The sequence below is a fragment of the Mobula birostris genome, chromosome 8 (genome assembly GCF_030028105.1).
Source record: "Mobula birostris isolate sMobBir1 chromosome 8, sMobBir1.hap1, whole genome shotgun sequence".
Classification (NCBI taxonomy): domain Eukaryota; kingdom Metazoa; phylum Chordata; class Chondrichthyes; order Myliobatiformes; family Myliobatidae; genus Mobula; species Mobula birostris.
The window spans coordinates 152,861,033-152,878,227 of NC_092377.1; the positions used below are offsets into that span (position 1 = coordinate 152,861,033).

Genomic DNA, 17,195 nt, shown 5'->3' on the forward strand with positions numbered 1-17,195 from the left:
AAAAAAAGTCTCAAAGTCTCTCGAATGTCCTATCATCTCACGCAGACGGTAGAAGAAAGAAAAAAACCTCTCCCTGCCATGAGCTTCCAGTGTCACAAACTTGCCGATGCAGCATCCTGGAAGCACCCAACCACAGCCGACTCTTGAGTCCGTCCGAAAACTTCGAGCCTCCAACTAGCCCTCCGACACCGAGCACCAAGCACCATCTCTTGCTGAGCGCTTCGACCCCGGCCCCGGCAACGGGCAATAGGCAAAGCCGAGGATTTGGGGCCTTCCCCTCCAGAGATTCTCGATCGCACAGTAGCAGCGGCAGCGAAGCAGGCATTTCAGAAGTTTCTCCAGGTGTTCCTCCACGCTTCTCACGTCTGTCTCCATCAAACCAGGATTGTGCACGGCCCCTAGTTAGCACATACAATATCATTCGGAGCGGCCACACGTGCTGCATCGCGCCACCATCTTCTTCTCCCCCTTACTTTGATAGTAAATTTACTTTCAACTTTAACTTTAAGTTAATGGATAGATCGAATAAAGCATTGAAGATCAATCTAACACTTCCCTCTCACAAAAGCCTCACTTTTTTCTTCCATCCATGTGCCTATCTAAGAGTCTCTTAAATGCCCATAGTGTATCTACCTCGACCACCATCCCCCTGGCAGTGCATTCCATGCATTTAGTACCCACTGCGTTAAAAAAAAACAACCTGACATCCCCTCTAAATGTTCCTCAATCACCTTGAAAGTATGCCCTTTTGTCTTAGCCATTGGGTTAGAAGTTATGCCCATGGAGCACAAAAGAATGAGAGGACATCTTATAGAGGTATACAAACTTATGAGGGCATAGATAGGGTGAATGTCTGCAGGCTTTTTCTCATCAGAAACTAGAACCACAAGTCACAGGTTAAAGGTGAAATGTGAAGCAATTAAGGGGAATCTGAAGGAGGGTTTCTTCACTCTGAGTGTGTAAGTGTGGAACGAGCGGCCAGCAGAAGTTGAAGAGGTGGGTTGCTTGTAACATTTAGGGGAAATTCAGTTAGGGCTATATTCCAAGTGCAGGTAGATGAGACTAGGCAAAAAACTGGGCTGGCATGTACTAGATGGACCAAAAGACCTATTTCTATTTCTATAACTCTAGAACTGAAAAATGGTATCAATAATGAAAAATCCAGACTGTCATGGAAACTCTCTTCCTTCAGTAACATTCCTTAAGAGGGCAAAATTGTTCCTTGGTCTAACCGATATGTGTCCTCATACTCACCAGTGTTTTCATATTGCCCTGATATCGTCCAGCTAACTACTCAAGTCAGGGGTACGTTGTGTAGGAATTAGTAATATAACCACTCTCTACCAGCAGGAGCTTGCTATTTAGTCTGCTGTGCCTGTTTTGGCAGTCAATAGACCAAAGCTGATCTGTAACATTTACCTGCTCCCGCCCCATGTTCCCAAAATTTCTGTGTTGAATATACATGGTAACTGAGCGTCAACAGCCCCACTGCGTGGAGAACACCAAATATTCACCACCCTCTGGGTGATAGAACATCTAAAACCTTGATGTGAGACCTTGATGCCTTGTTCTGAATACCCAACCTGGTCTCACCATGGGTTCCCAAGTAAATCCAATACTCTTGTAGTCAAATCCTCTCTCCATAAAGGCCAGCCAGCCATTTGCCTTTCTAATTGCTTGCTCTACCTCCTTGATCTCAGGGTCTCCAATCTGCTTAAAAATAAACACGAAATGCCAGAGGAACTCAGCAGGTCAGGCAGCATCTATAAACAGTCGACATTTTGGGCTGAGACCCTTCTTCAGGACTGGAAAGGGAGGGGGAAGGTGACAGAATAAAAACGGTAGGGGGAGGGGAAGGAGGATAACTAGAAGGTGATTGGTGAAGCCAGGTAGGTAGGAAAGGTAAAGGCTGGAGCCAAAGGAATCTGATAGGAGAGGAGAGCGGACCATACGATACGTGGCTGTGGTAGTGATTTTGGATGAATACGTTGTCGAAGTGACTGAGGACAACAGAGATCACAGGGTCTCATTAAACTCCCATCGAAGAGAAGAGTCAAACTTCTTCAGGGTAGGCATCCCTTGAAGAAGCTTTGCAGTAGCGCAGCAAAGTATGATAAATTCTGCAAATGCTGGAAATCCAAGGCAACACGCACGACCTGCTGGAGGAACTCAGCAGGTCAGGCAGCATCTGTAGAAAGGAATAAACAGTCGACATTTTGGTCCAAGACATTTCTTCTGGACTGGAATGGAATGGGGAAGACATCGGAGTAAAATGGTGGGTGGAGGGGGAGGAGGGTAGCTAGAAGGTGAAGAAGCTAAGTGGGTAAGAAAAGTAAAGGGGTGCCTTTCTGGTCAGGGATCTTTCAGGGATTTATTAGAGGAGTGTTGGGCATATGTCAAAGAGAATAAGCTGCAGGCATACAGAGGAATAAGGAGAGAAGGACTGGAACAAATAGAATTGCTCTCCTAGGAGCTGGCAAGGGCCTAACTGGAAGAATGCTCTCCTCCTGTGCTGATGTGGGATAGGATTCATATTAAAATTTGTTACTCTGTTAAGCACTGTACTCCACTCACTGACTAACCTGCTGTGTATCAACTGCCCAACATTTTCCACTTCTGAGTCAGAAAGTAATCCATGTTATCCTGACTAAAGCTTATCCCTTCTTCAACATTAATAAACAGGTCACCTGGTCATTCTTAACCATTTTGAGAAGCAAGATGGAGATATATCTCTACCAAAGGAGGTGTAAAATGCTCTTTCCCTCCGTTAGCCTGCAGGTCACTCTTGGGCAAGGAGTAGCACCTGCTTAGCCCCACAATCAGGATCACGCGAAGCCATGGGAGCAGGTGGTGGATGGTCATATGAGCAACTGGTACCTATCACAAGTCCTGGTTATGTGAACACAGACGCCAGGCAGACAATCTCTAAAGAGTATTGTCAGTGGCTGGGGTCACCCATCTTGTGAAGACACTGCCCAGAAGGCAATGGCAAACCACTTGTGTAGAAATATTTGCCAAGACCAATCATGGTCATGAAAAGACCATGATCGTCCACATCATACGACATGGCAGATAATGAACGAACCTGGTTGTTGTCGCTTGACCTGCTTGCTGCCATTAGTTTTGTGTGTGCACATTGGTCACTTAGCAACCTGCTTTGTTACAGGAGCTATGTATTGTGTGGTATAAAATTCATTTTAAAGCACTTCTCACAAGAGTTGTCAGAAGTCCTTCACACATGAGGAAAATATGAATCAGTAATCAGAATGCTCTTAAATCTCTTGGATGAGTGCAGCCCTAACAGAGCAGAAAGCTCCATGCCAGTCAGGACAAGGCATCCTGCTTGATTGGCACCATAACCACAAATTTAAGCATGAATTTGTGCATCCTGGCTCCAGAGTATTCCACCGACAAAATGCACTACATCAACTCATCTAGCTTGCCTTGACAGGACCTTGGAAACTTGGAAAACCAGCAGTATGTGCTTGGTTTCAGCTGGTCCCTTTCCCCCTGCACACCATCCTGACTCGGAAACAGATCAGTGTTCCTTCACTGGCACTGGTTGTCACAGAGGAGACAACGCCAACCAAAGAATGAACAAAAATTGCAACGATTTATTCTTTTCTTTCTGGCATCTCTGGACATTGCCACAATACTCGTCCTTGCTGGAAAAGTTTGCTATCTCCAGCAGTGGCTTGGAAAGCGTGAGCCTTTGGGGTGCAGCCCTGTGGACGACCTGGTTCCTCGCCGATGGCGCCGACTGAGGCATTGTGGCAGATTGAAACTTCGAGACAGTGGGTGCAGCTATCGGACACCTCAGCACTCTATCCCTCTCCCCATCTCCCCACCTCCCCCTCTTCCCCTCTCCCCACATCCCCCCTCCCCTTCCCCCTCTCCCCTTACCCACCCCTCTGCCTCTTCCCCTCCCCCTCCCTTCTCCACCCACCCCTCCCCTCTCCCCTTCCCTCACCCATCTACCTTCACCCTTCCCTTTCCCCTCTCCCCTCTCCTCCTCTTCCCCTCTCCCCACTTCCCCTCTCTCCCCCTCCCCACCCCCTCTTCCCTTCACCCCATTCCCCCTCTCTCCTTCCTCCTCCCCACTCCCCTTCCCCCACTCGCCCTTACCCACCCCTCTGCCTCTTCCCCTCCCCTCCCTTCTCCACCCACCCCTTCCCCTCTCCCCTTCCTTCTCCCATCTACCCTCACCCTTCCCCCTCCCCTCACCCCCTCTTCCCCCTCCCTACTTCCCCCTCTCCCCTTCCCCTCCCCCTCTCCCCTCCCCCTTCCCCTCTCCCCCTCCCCTCTTCTCCCCTCTTCTCCCCTCCTCTCTCCCCTCTCCCTCCTCCCCCCTTTCTACCCTCCCCTCACCTGTCACCCCTCCCCCCTCCTCTCTCCCCTCTCACCTTGCCTGGCTGGTGGTGAGAGGGGCTTTCCCACTCAGATCTCTTTGTCGTGCGCTACCCACGGAATGACTGTAGCAGGGACAAGTGGGTCATCACCTCTTTGAGGACTGTAGGCTTGTGAAGAGGATGTGGAGAAAGATGTAAGGGCTTACGTCACTGTTCGTGCTGAGCAGCTGCGAGACAGGAGACTCTCTGATCTACGGTCAGTTCCCGGTGACGCGCTCAGAGACGACATCACGTGCTGCTGGAAGATCAGCAACCCAGTGAGGGACAGCCCTTTGGTCGGCCCGAAACTTGGCAATCTGCCAGCACACCATGTTGTCTGTAAAGGAATGCTACCAACTGGCAAATTCCAGGCTGCAGGAGTGTGTGCTGACGGACACACTGAAGGTTGGTGCAGTCACCACTAGGGTTCTTCTGCTACTGGACAGTGAAGAACTGAGGGTAAGTACTTTCTTACTACCCATTACATCACTGGGATTGAGGGCTGCAATGAAGGTCCTCCATCTCTGTCTGTCCATACGGTTGCACAAAAATAAGGAAGTATACTTCATTACTGTTTCCATAACAACTTTTTCTGACCAGTCAGGGTTGTTAGCCCTGAGATGAACCTCCGGACCTGGAGGACTGGTGGACCACTCTTAGTCTGGCCTCTACCCTTTGACCTGTTTGGCATGGGTGACCCTCCCATGTGCCAAAGCACAAGGCCCTGACTCTAGCCAACATAGCTCTCTGGGGCATTGAGGCACACAAGCCACCAAACCTACAACAAGGCAGTGAACCTCTTGAAAGTCCAAGGGTGAGGAAGACCCTTGATTGTTGTAGTAGTGTACCACTCCAGACGACCACATGAGTATCAGCAGTGCTATGAGTTTTAAGAAATGTAAAAGAATACAACTTAATGCATTGTCTGCAAATGTAAGAATGAAAAGGCATTGCATAGTTTATTCTTATAAATATACTTTATTATAAATAAATTGTATTTCGATATAAAAAAAGTATTTTCTTTCTTTTGTTCCTGTTTGATTCTGCTTTGCAGTTGCGGCATAAAGTTAAAGTTACTGGAGATGTGGCATTGTGGGAATTCGATTGCCAACGGCTTGTTGGAACACCTTCCCTTGAAAAGACTACGGATGTTGAGTTAATAAGCTCATTCTCAGCCTCCCAAAGCCAACTGGGGATTCAGTAATACTGGAAACATGTCCATTCAGAGAAAGAAGAAAACAGAATTTTTTTTTAATGTTTCTTTTGTATTACAAAACTACATTACTTCTTCTCCTCTTTCTTTTAAATATACTGCTACTAATCTGTGTGTAATTGGAGCCTGTAATTTACACTTTGATAATGTGTCTTTGGGCCGACTGAGCTTTTGCTGTCTGCGAGGAAATTCGGCGTGGTTGAGAATGGAGTGTGCAGTCTAATGGCAGAGTGCAAACCTATGATCAGCTCCATTTCTTGTCCAATCACCAAGTAGAGCATCGAGAGTGGAAGGCACGTGGATATTCAGCGCTGTCTACCTGCGTTTAACCTGTTCCCCTCTCCCTCCCGCTCGCAGCTACCAGAGGAAGGTGCAGGAGTCTTGGGTCTTGGGCAAGGTTCAATCGGCACAGTCTGTGGATCGGACTCGCTTTTAGAGGACTCTGCAGTTCACGTCATATGTGTTTCTGGTTTCTGGTCAATCCTTTTCTAATTGCTTTCTGGCACGATTTTGATTGAGGCAGAGTGGATCTGCGGCCTGAGGTCAACGAGCGACACAGTGTTAAATTGAACTGCACTGAACTAAAATGAACATTCCTGGATTGTTTCAAGGACCCTGTGGTTTGATGGTTAACATTCTGTGTGCTTTTCTCTCATTTTTTACCATTTGTGTGTTGGGCGTTTGATGTTTTCTTTGAACAGGTTCCATGGTGTTTCTTTGTTTCGTTGCTGTCTGTGAGAAGACGAATCTCAGGCTGCATATTGCATACATACTTGGGTAATAAATGTACTTTCAATCTTTTAATCTATTTTGCTGGTGTGGAGTGCTTTTCCTGTAACGTAAGATGTTACAGTTAGTGAAATAAGGTTAATGCTTCCTTTTAAAAGGCCACTGAGGTTTAGACAGTTAAATGCAGTGTTAGGGAGTTACGGAGAGAAAAGGAAATGGTGGTGGTGGTGGACAGTGATTCTCCACAATTCCATTCACTATAAGTTCTCAATGACCACCTACTGGAATGTATCTCCCTATGGCCATCAGCTGTGGGAAGGACAATATCCATGTTCACATGGCAGTTATCTTTTGTCAAAACCAAAGCTGACACAAGATCTGGAACATGAATTTGTATTTGTATTGTTTTTTTAATATTGTAACATGTACCGTGATAGAGTGAAAAGCTTGTCTTGCATAATGTTCATATAGGTCAGACAGATCAGGTTTTCCCAACTCTTTTTAAGCCATAGTTAACTGAGAGATCCACGCACCCCAGGTTGGAAACCCTTGCAATCAGGCTTAGATAACGTACACGTGGAAAGAATGTTTCCTATAGTGGGGGAGTCTCGGACTAGAGGCCACAGCCAAAGAATGGAAGGATATCCTTTTAGAACAGAAATCAGGAGATATTTCTTTAGCCAGAGGGTAAGGTAGTGAATCTGTGGAATTCACAGAGAGCTGTGTAGGCTAAGTTATTGGATATATTTGAAGTGGAAGTTGATCGGTTCTTGATTAGTAAGGGCGTGAAAGGTTATGGGTTTGAGACGGATAATAAATCGGACATGGTGGAATGGTGGAGCAGACTCAAAGGGCCAAATGCTTTAAAAAGTCTTACTGTCTTTTTTATGCAGTGCATTGAGGCAGAACAAGGTAAAACAATTACAGTGCGGAATAAATTTTAACAACCACAGAGCAAGTGTTGTGCAGGTTGACAGTAGACTGCACGGTAAATTGTGAGGTCAAGAGTCTATCTCATTGGAGGAGGTCCACCCAAGCATCTGATAACAGTGGGGTCGAAGCTTTTTTGAACATAACGGCATGTGTTGTCATGCTTTTGTGTTTTCTGCCCGACGGGAGAGGGGAGCAGAGAGAATGTAAGGGTGGGGGTGGGGGACTTTGATTATTTTGGCTGCTTTAGTGAGGCAGTAAAACGTAAAGACAGAATCCACGGAGGGGAGGCTGGTTTCTGCGATGTGCTGGGCGGCGTCCACGGCAGTCTGCAGTTTCTTGCAAACACATGCGGATCTGGATGTAGTTGCGGAGTCCATCTTGAGCACATTTTGCCTGCACCAGAGACAGATTATAAATGCAGAGACACTGGCTCCCTTATTCCCTTGTTCGATGCATAGCTGACAACCATCAGCAGGTTAATAATTTGGCACAATTGCTCCAATCCCCCACCTCCCAAAATAATCCACTGCTTTGCGTTTTTTTGCAGGAGTGAACATAGGTGGAATTTTATTCAGAGCTCACGACATTGTGTAAATTCTTCTCTGCATAATTGATGATTATGTTTTGACAAATTGTATTTTTGCAGTAATTATGTAGCAGATGTTCCTTTGCAACTACATCCTGAGGAAGATATGGAGGCCATTGACAGGAACGCTAATTGTAATTTTATGCTAAGAGGCTGAAGCGCTATTTAACTTTCATGTTAAATTATCCCAGTTACTATGAATAACTGGACAATAAGAAGAGTTATACTAAGCAGGAGTGCCAATTAGGACACTGCAGTGAAATGGTCTGTTTCCTTTTGACTTAATAACTGGTGTTAGCTGGGTCTACCTCAAGCTCTATTTCTTGGTGACAGGTGGAAGTTCATCTTCCTTTCTTCTGCTAACTGTGCATCGTAACAGCTCTTAGGAGACCAAGTCCTCCTTCTAAAATTGAGTTGGGTTGTCTTCAATGAAACCCGATTGCAGGGAGTGCAATATGTAACGGGATCTTAGTTGTATGTTTAGTGAAAGTGATGGAGGACATTTTCTGATTTGTACTCTCATCTTCATGTGATTGATTTAGAACCATAGTCACAGAGTGCTGCAGGCCCATTGGCCCATCTAGTCTGTGCCAAGCTATTCTACCTCATCCCATTGACCTGCACCTGGACCATAGCCCTCCATACCTTACCTATCCATGTACTTAGCCAAACTTCTCTTAAATGTTAAAAGTGAATCCGCATCCTCCACTTCTGCTGGCGGTTCATTCCACACTCGCACCACCCTCAGGCTCTGCTTAAATATTTCACCTTTCACCCTTACCCCATGAACTCAAGTTGTGGTCTCGCCCAACCTCAGTGGAAAAAGCCTGCCTGCATTTGCCCTATCAATACCCCTCATTAGACTTGACTTGTTTATCAGAAATGGAATTAGAATTGGTTTATTATTGTCACACGTCCTGAGATTCGGTGAAAAGCTCGTCTCGCATACGGTTCATACAGATCAATTCATTACACAGTACATTGAGGTAGAACAAGGTAAGTAATAACAGAGTTCAAATAATGTACAATAGCTACAAAAAAAAACTTCATTGCAGGTGCAAAATCATAACAAGGTAGATTATGAGGTCAAGAGTCCATCTTATCATACTAGGGAACCATTCAATAGTCTCACAGCAGTGGAGTAGAAGCTATTATTGAGCCTGGTGGTATGTGCTTTCAGGCTTTTGAATCTTCTGCCAGATGGGAGAGGAGAGAAAAGAGAAAAATCCAGGGTTGGTAGTGTCTTTGATTATGCTGGCTGTTTTACTGAGGCAGCGAAGTCCACTGAGGGGACGTTGTTCCTGTGATGTGCTGAGCTGTGTCCACAACTCTCTGCAGTTTCTCGCGCCCATGGGAAGAGCAGTTGCCATACCGATGCAGATACAATGCTTCCTTTGATACCATACGGGCCAATTTCTTTTTATCCTCCTGAGGAATTAGAGCCATTGGCGAGCTTTCTCAGATTTTGCATCCACGTATTGGACCAGGACAGACCATTTGTTACGTTCTCTCCTAGGAAATTGAAGCTGTCAACCTTCTCAACCTCAACCTTGTTATAGACAGGAAAATGTACACCGACCCCCTTCTTCAACATGTGCTGGTACTCCATGTGGTGCTCCAGGTACCTTTGATCAGCGAGCAATGGCCAGCTCTTTTGCTCTGCTGGCATTGAGGGAAAGTCTGTTTTTCATTATCTCTCCAGATCCAAAACCCACAAGCACTGCTGTTTTTGTCTGTGTTGTCAGGCTTACGTGTGACCGAGAGTTATAGAGACGTACAGCAGAGAAGAGGGCCCTATGGCCCATTGAGTCCACAGCAACCCACACACATAAAATGATGGAGGGACTCGGCAGGTCAGGCAGCATCTATGGAAGGGAACAAAACGGTCGGTGTTTTGGGCCGAGATGCTTCACCAGGACTGGAAAGAAAGGGAGAAGACAGAATAGGAAGGTGGTGGGGAGGGAAAAGCAGGCAAGCTCTCAGGCAAAGGATGAGGGGGGAATTCCACCTTTTTAATCTCCTCACGTTTTCATCAACTGGAACCTCCCCAGATTCTACCACGGGGGCAGGGAGGGGGTGTAATTTACTGTGGCCAAGTAACCTGCTGGTTCTCTCCATAACCGCAAGGGTTTTAAATGGGTTTTTCCTGTTTCCTCCCGCACTCCAAAGGCGTAGGGATTACTAAGGTTTAGTAAGTCGTGAGCATGTTGCCACCAGCAGCACGGCAACACTTGCGGGCTGGCCCCAGCGTATCTTCGGACTGGGGAGGTTGTTAATGCAAATGACTGCTTTCAATGTGCGTATGACAAATGACACTAATCTGCTCCAATTCGCATGTCTTTGGGACGTGGGAGGGAACTGGGGCACCAGAAGGAAACCCACACTATCATGGGGGGAATATGTGCAAATTCCACACAGATAGCACCTAGGGTCAGGATTGGGTCTCTGCGGTTGTGAGGCAGTGGCTTCACTGTCTGTGCCTCTGTGCACCCGGATGGATGTGCGATAATTTCCTACGTCCTGAAACTCACCAAAGCGCTTTCACACTCTCTCATCCCTAAAACAGGGGGGAATTTAGTGCAAAGATGCTCACGCCCAGAACAAGCATACTTTAACAATACCAAGTTGAGTGGGTCTCCCTCTCCACCTTCCTGTGGAAGTTAAACACAAATCAATTACCATTGGATGAATTCAATGACTCCATCTCCATCCACATCACTCTGGGACGCACCTCTACTTCCTCAGGAGGATAGAGGAGTTTGGTGTGTTCCCTTTGACGTCCACCAATTATTAACAGTGCACCATAGAAAGCATTCTATCCGCATGCATAATGGTTTGGTAGGGCAACTGAACTACCCATGACTGCTTGAAACTGTGGAGTTTTGGAGAGTAGTCCAAAAAGAGATGACTCTTTGAAAAAAGAATTTCCTCTTACTTCCAACTTAAGGGGCTACTCCCCATTCTGAAACTCTGCCCCAAATTCTAGGTACCACCACTGGGGGGAAACATCCATAAGACTAGGAGATACAGGAGCAGAATTAGGTCATCTGGCCAATTGATTCTGCTCTGTCGTTCAACACAGCAGGTCAGGCAGCATCTATGCAGATAAATATACAGTCGACATTTCAGGCTGAGAACTGTCTTCAGGACTGAAAGGGAAGGGGGGAAAGCACCAGAGTAAAAAGGTGGGGGGGAAGGAGGATAACCAGAAGGTGATAGGTGAAGCCAGATGGGCAGGGAAAGTAAATGGCTGAAGAGTAGGAAATCTGAGAGGAGAGGAGAGTGGACCACAGGAGAACGTGAAGGAGGAGGTGACACAGGGAGGTGATAAAAGGTAGGAGGGCAAAGTGGGGAAGAGGGGAAGGGTAGTGAAGTTTTTTATTTTGTAAGGAGAAATAATTATTCATGCCATCAGGTTGGTGGCTACCTCGATGGAATATGAGATGTTGCTCTTCCGCCCTGAAGTGGCCTCATCATGGCACAAATCCTGTTTCTTTTTTATTTTGTGGTGGATGGAATGAAGAGCTTGACGAGATTTACTGTTTTGCATCAGTATCAAAATTTCGGAAAATGTTTGCACCTAATTGCTTGTGATGGAAGTCATTTACCCTTCTTAACATTACTTGCTGTACCTGCACGTCGACCCCTTGCTGCTTCATACACTTTTGACCCCCCAGATCCCTCCTGTACGGCAACATTTTGATGTCTCATTGAATTTCAACAATAATAGAAACGGGTCAAAAATGCTGAAAGCACACCTCTTCCTACTCCCCACTCGGCCCTCACTGAACACGTTGAGAACTAAATGGCATTGCCCAAGAAACTGGAACACGAGTTCTCCTCCAATTAACCCTGTGCTTTTTCTCTTCCCTCAAAGGGCTGGACGTTCGGGAGGTCCTGATCAACATATCACGCCAGCAAGTGGAGGATTTCCATGGCCCAGAAGATTACTGGTGCCTCTGCGTGGCCTGGAGTGAGCTGGGGACGACAAAAAGTAGAAAGGCGACTGTCCGGATAGCATGTAAGCCATACTGAACAGATTCCACAGCATCAGAACTCATTCTTGGTCTCTAAAGCTCATGTTCTCAATATATATATTTATTTATTTATGTATATATGTATGTCTTATTATTTTCTTTTTATTGTATGTGCACAATGTGTTGTCTTTTGCACATTGGCCATTTGCCCATCTTTGTGTGCAGTTTATCATTGTTTCTATTGTGTCTCTTTGTATGTACAAGAAAATGAATCTCAGGGTACTATATGGTGACATATGTGTGCTTTGACAATAAATTTACTTTAAACTTTGAACTTTTGGAGGCAGGAGCTGCTAATCAATTGTAGTTTCGGTGCTGCATCACACACGCACACACACATGCAGGGGTGAATTAACTACCCTGTCGTACCCTCCTTCCAGGTTTCAGCTGCTGTAGGGTAGGTAGTCAATCAAACAGATTTTCCCTGAATAATTCCTAGCCAGGCCACTGTGTGAGAACAACCTGCAAGAGAAGCATACTGAAGCTCTTGGCTATGGCCTCTAAATAATGCATGGATCTTTTTCTTTTGCACTTTCTGGATCTTGTAATGACTTGTGTTTCACTGTGAGCACTTCCAAGAGATAAATAACACCCTCAACAATGTGGAAGATTTCTGTCTGTATCTGGCTTAGCATAATAAAAAGATTCTTTCCCTTTACATAGCTGTTTGAAATCACAGGTATAAAATTAACCTGTGGAGGACGGTTGCCGGATGAAACCTGGTTAGGTCTGATTCGATGCTTATTTGTAAACTAAAATTAAAATTGTCTAAATTCTAAACCAGGGATGCTGAGGTACCAGACCAATTTCAAGAAAGATTGAGACATCCTCAACAGTCCATTGAAAAACAAAATCTCTGTTGGAAAAGAGTTCCATCCATAGTTTGGTAAAGAGATTAAGGATGGAATTAGATTCCAAGTAGATGCTTATAACATTGCCCAGAAGAGTTGAAGACCTGAGGACTGGACGAGCCTAGGTGACTGGTTTAGCATGACAAAAGAGGGGATTACCAGCATGAAACAGAATTTGAGAATAAGCAGGGGAAACATATGAAACAAAAGCTTGCAAGAAATTCTTTCAACTGGATCAAAAGGGACACAAATTAATGTGGGTGTTTCGAAGGCAGAACGGGAGAGATTAAAGATAAAGTTTGCCTTTTGTTTGGCACGTGTGCATACAGTGAAATGTGTCACTTGTGTCAACGACCATCACAGTCCAAATATACTCGGGGCAGCTGGCAAGAATCACCATGCTTCCAGCGCCAACATACAATGCCCACAGCTTACAGCATTGCATGCCCTGACGCGTATGTCTTAGGAAAGTGGGAGGGAACTGGAGTACACAAAGGAAACCTGAGATGGTAAATATATTTAGTGTCAGACTTCGAAGCTTATGTGCTCTGAAAACAGCAAGGAGTTACAGAACTGATATAGGAAGGGTACCAGAGAGGTTTATTGCTCTAAAACCACCTGGACTAGGTGGTCTCACCCCAATGAAATGGGTGCATAGCCATGATTTTCCAGATGGCCTTGATTCTGAACCAACCCCAGAAAATTCTCTGAGCCATAAACAGAGCCACAGTCACGTGGTGGTTGTCACATTGATTTACAGTGCCGGCCATCACTGATTGCAGCTCAATTCTTGCCGCTGCCTACAGAGAGTTTTGTATGTTCTCTGCTCCAGTGACCGTGTGGGTTTCCTCTGGGTGTTCTGGTTTCCTCCTACAATCCAAAGATGTACGGTTTGGGTAAGTGAGTTTTGGATGTGCTGCATTAGCGCTGGAAGCTTTGCAATACTTGTGGCCTGCCCAAAATGTCCTTGATTAGATGAAAACGACACATTTCACTGTACGTTTCAATGTACATGTGACAAAAAAAGCTAGTCTTTAACAAAAGAAAATCTGCAGCTGCTGAAAATTCAAAGCAACACATACACAGTGCTGGAGGAAGTCAGCAGGCCAGGCAACATCTATAGAAAAAAGTAAACAGTCGAAGTTTCAGACCAAGATCCTTCATCAGGACTGACGAAGGGTCCTGATGAAAGGTCATGGCCCGAAAAGTCGACTGTACTCTTTTCCATAGATGCTGTCTGGCCTGCTGAGTTCTTCCAGCATTTTGTGTGTGTTGAAAGCTAATCTTTAATATTTTTAATCTATAATCTATAATGACCTAATATAATTAAATTTTTTAAAAATAATTTTTATATGCTTTTAATTGAAAAACTAACACTCGGTGAAAAAGTTTTTTACCTACTGGGATATTCCAGAGAGTGGATATAGAAAGGAGACAGAACATAGATTAAGGGAAAGGAATCTCTGGATTCTGGATTTGTGCAGTGAAACAGATTTCACTGGGGAGCTTAAGGTGAATTAACCCGTAGGCAATGATCATAATTTGGTAGAAGTTACCCTGCAGTCTGAGAGGGAGAAGCTAAAAACGGATGTATCTGTATCACAGGTAGCTACAGAGGCATGAAAGAGGACCTGTCCAAAGTTGCTTAGAAGGGGACACTAGCAGGGATGAGAGCAGAGCAGCAATGGCTGGTGTTTACGGGAACAATATTGAAGACTCAGGGTGGATTCATCCCAAAGAAGAAGAAATATTCTAAAGGGAGGATGAGGCCACCGTAGCTGACATGGGGAGTCAAAGACAACATAAAAGCAAAAGAGGTGGCATATAATATGGGAAAAATTAGTGGAAATCTACAAGATTGGGAAGCTTTTAAAAACCAACAGAAGACAACTAAAGAAACAACAAGGAGAGAAAAGATTAAGCAGATGGACTACACCCCAGGGTTCTGAAAGTGCTAGTTGAAGAGATTGTGGAGGCATTAGCAGTGATCTTTCAAAAATCACTAGATCCAGGAATGGTTTCAGAGAAGTGGAAGATCACAAATGCCACTCTAATCTTTAAGGAGGGAGGGAGGAAAAAGACAGAAAATTATAGGCCAGTTACCCTGACTTCAGTGATTGGTAAGGAATTAGAGTCCATTATTAAGGATGAGGCTTCAGGCTATTTGGAGGCCACAATAAAGTAGGCCAATGTCAGCATGGATTCCTTGAAGGAAAATGTTGCCTGACAAATCTGATGGATTTCTTTGAGGAAGTAACAAGCAGGATAGGTAAAGGAGTGGCAGTGGATGTTGTTTACTTGGATTTTCAGAAAGCCTTTCACAAGGTGCCACACGTGAGGCTGTTAAACAAGATAGGAGTCCATGGTATTGAAGAAATATTCTGGCACAGATGGAAGATCGGTTGACTGGCAGAAGAGAAAGAGTGGAAATAAAGGGGGCCTTTTCTTGTTGGCTCTAAGTAACGAGCGGTGTTCCGTAGAAGTCAGTGTTAGATTCACTAGTTTTCACGTTGTAAGTTAATGGTCCGAGTGGTGGAATTGATGGCTTTGTGGTCAAGTTTGAGAAAGCCAAGTGCAATATCAGCATTCATTTTAAGAGGACTGCACTATAAACATAGAACATAGAAATGTACTGCACATTATAAGCCCTTCAGCCCACAATGTTGTGCCAACCATGAACCCACTCTTGAAAATGCCTAGAATTTCCCTTCCGCAAAACTCTCTATTTAAATCTAAGCTCCATGTACTTATCTAAAAGTCTCTTAAATACCACTGTCACTGGCAGTACATTCCATGTACCCACCACTCTCTGTGTGAAAAACTAACCTCTGACATCACCCACCTACTTCCAAGCACCTTAAAACCATGCCCCTCGTGTTAGCCATTTCAGCCCTGGGAAAAAGCCTCTGGCTATCCACACGGACAATGCCTCTCATCATCTTATACACCTCTATCAGGTCACCTTTCACCTTCCGTCACTCCAAGGAGAAAAGGCCAAGTTCACTCAAGAAGGATAAAAGCAAGATGTAATGCTGAAGCTTTATAAGGCATTGGCTAGGCCACATTTGGAGGATGGTGAGCAGGTTTGGGCCGCAAATCTGAAAAAGGATGTGCTAGCATTGGAAGTGGTCTGAGAAGTTTACAAGAATGATCCTGGGAATGAAAGAATTAACGCATGTGGAGCATTTGATGGCTCAGGGCCTACCCTCACTGGAGTTTAGAAGAATTAGGGAAGTTCTCATTGAGCGAGCCAGGGCTTTGCTCTTTAGAGCAAAGAAGAATGAGAGGTGACTTGATAGACAAGCGATAGAGAGAGAGTAGAGAGCCAGCAACTTTTTCTCAGGATCGAAATGACTGATATGAGAGAGCATAATTTTAATGTTATGGATGAAATTGGGTGGCAAAGTGGAGATACGACTCTACTAAAGGAGATGTAAGGTGCTCCTTCCCTCCACTAGCCTGCAGGTTACCCTTGGGCTAGGTGTAGCACCTGATTAGTCCCTCGATCAGGGTCACATGAAGCCATGGGAGCAGGTGGTGGATGGTCGTACGAGCAGCTGGTGCATATCACAGGTCCTGGTTATGCGACCACTGACACCAGACAGACAATCTCTGAAGAATATTGATAACGGCAGGGGTCACACATCTTGTAAAGACACTGTCCAGACGAAGGCAATGGCAAACCATATGTGTAGAAAAATTTGCCAAGGACAGTCATAGTCATGGAAAGACCATGATTGCCCAAATATTACAACATGGCACATAACGATGATGATGATTGGATGAAAGTACAGGGGGAATGACAGAGATTGATAGGTGCATAGAACAATGCAGGGGTGATGGTAGAGGTAGATAAATTAGGAACATATAGGAAACTCTTAGCTAGGCCCATGGATGAAAGAAAAATGGAGGGCCATGTGGGAGCAAACCATTAGATTGACCTTGGGGTAACACATCATGGGCCAAAGTACCTACACTGTGCTGTTCTGTTGTATCTTACATGAAGCTTACTGAATATTGAAAGCCTTGAAGAGATGGAATGGATGTTTCCAATAGTGGGAGAGTCTAGGACCAGAGGGCACAGACTCAGAATAGAAGGATGTCCCTTTAGAACAGAGACTAGAAAGGATTTCTTTAGCCAGAGAGTGTTGAATCTGTTGCATTAATTACCACAGATGGTTGTAGTGCCCATGTCATTGGGTTTGTTTAAAGTGAGGGATGGTAGGTTCTTGATTAGTAATGGTGTCAAAGGTTATGGGAGGAAGGCAGGAGAGTAGGATTGAGAGAGAAAATTATTCAACCATGATTGAATGGTGGAGCAATCTCGATGGGCCAAATGGGCTAATTCTGGTCCTATGTTTTATGGTCTTATTAGCTGAAGACCATAAGAGATAGCAGTAGAATTACTAAGCCAAATCAAGTCAAATCAAGTTTGTTATCAATGTCCACAAGTGCAGC

General features: G+C 45.1%; 1 protein-coding gene across 5 annotated transcripts in view; it reads left to right on the top strand.

Annotated features, from left to right (window-relative positions):
* Positions 1 to 17,195, top strand: part of LOC140201841 (netrin receptor UNC5D-like) — a 903,393-nt gene that overhangs the window by 575,495 nt on the left and 310,703 nt on the right. For all 5 annotated transcript variants that reach the window (XM_072266557.1, XM_072266558.1, XM_072266559.1 and 2 more), the window contains exon 3: positions 11,727 to 11,870. In XM_072266557.1, coding sequence (XP_072122658.1) covers positions 11,727 to 11,870 — 144 coding nt within the window. The remainder of the gene's footprint in view (positions 1 to 11,726; positions 11,871 to 17,195) is intronic.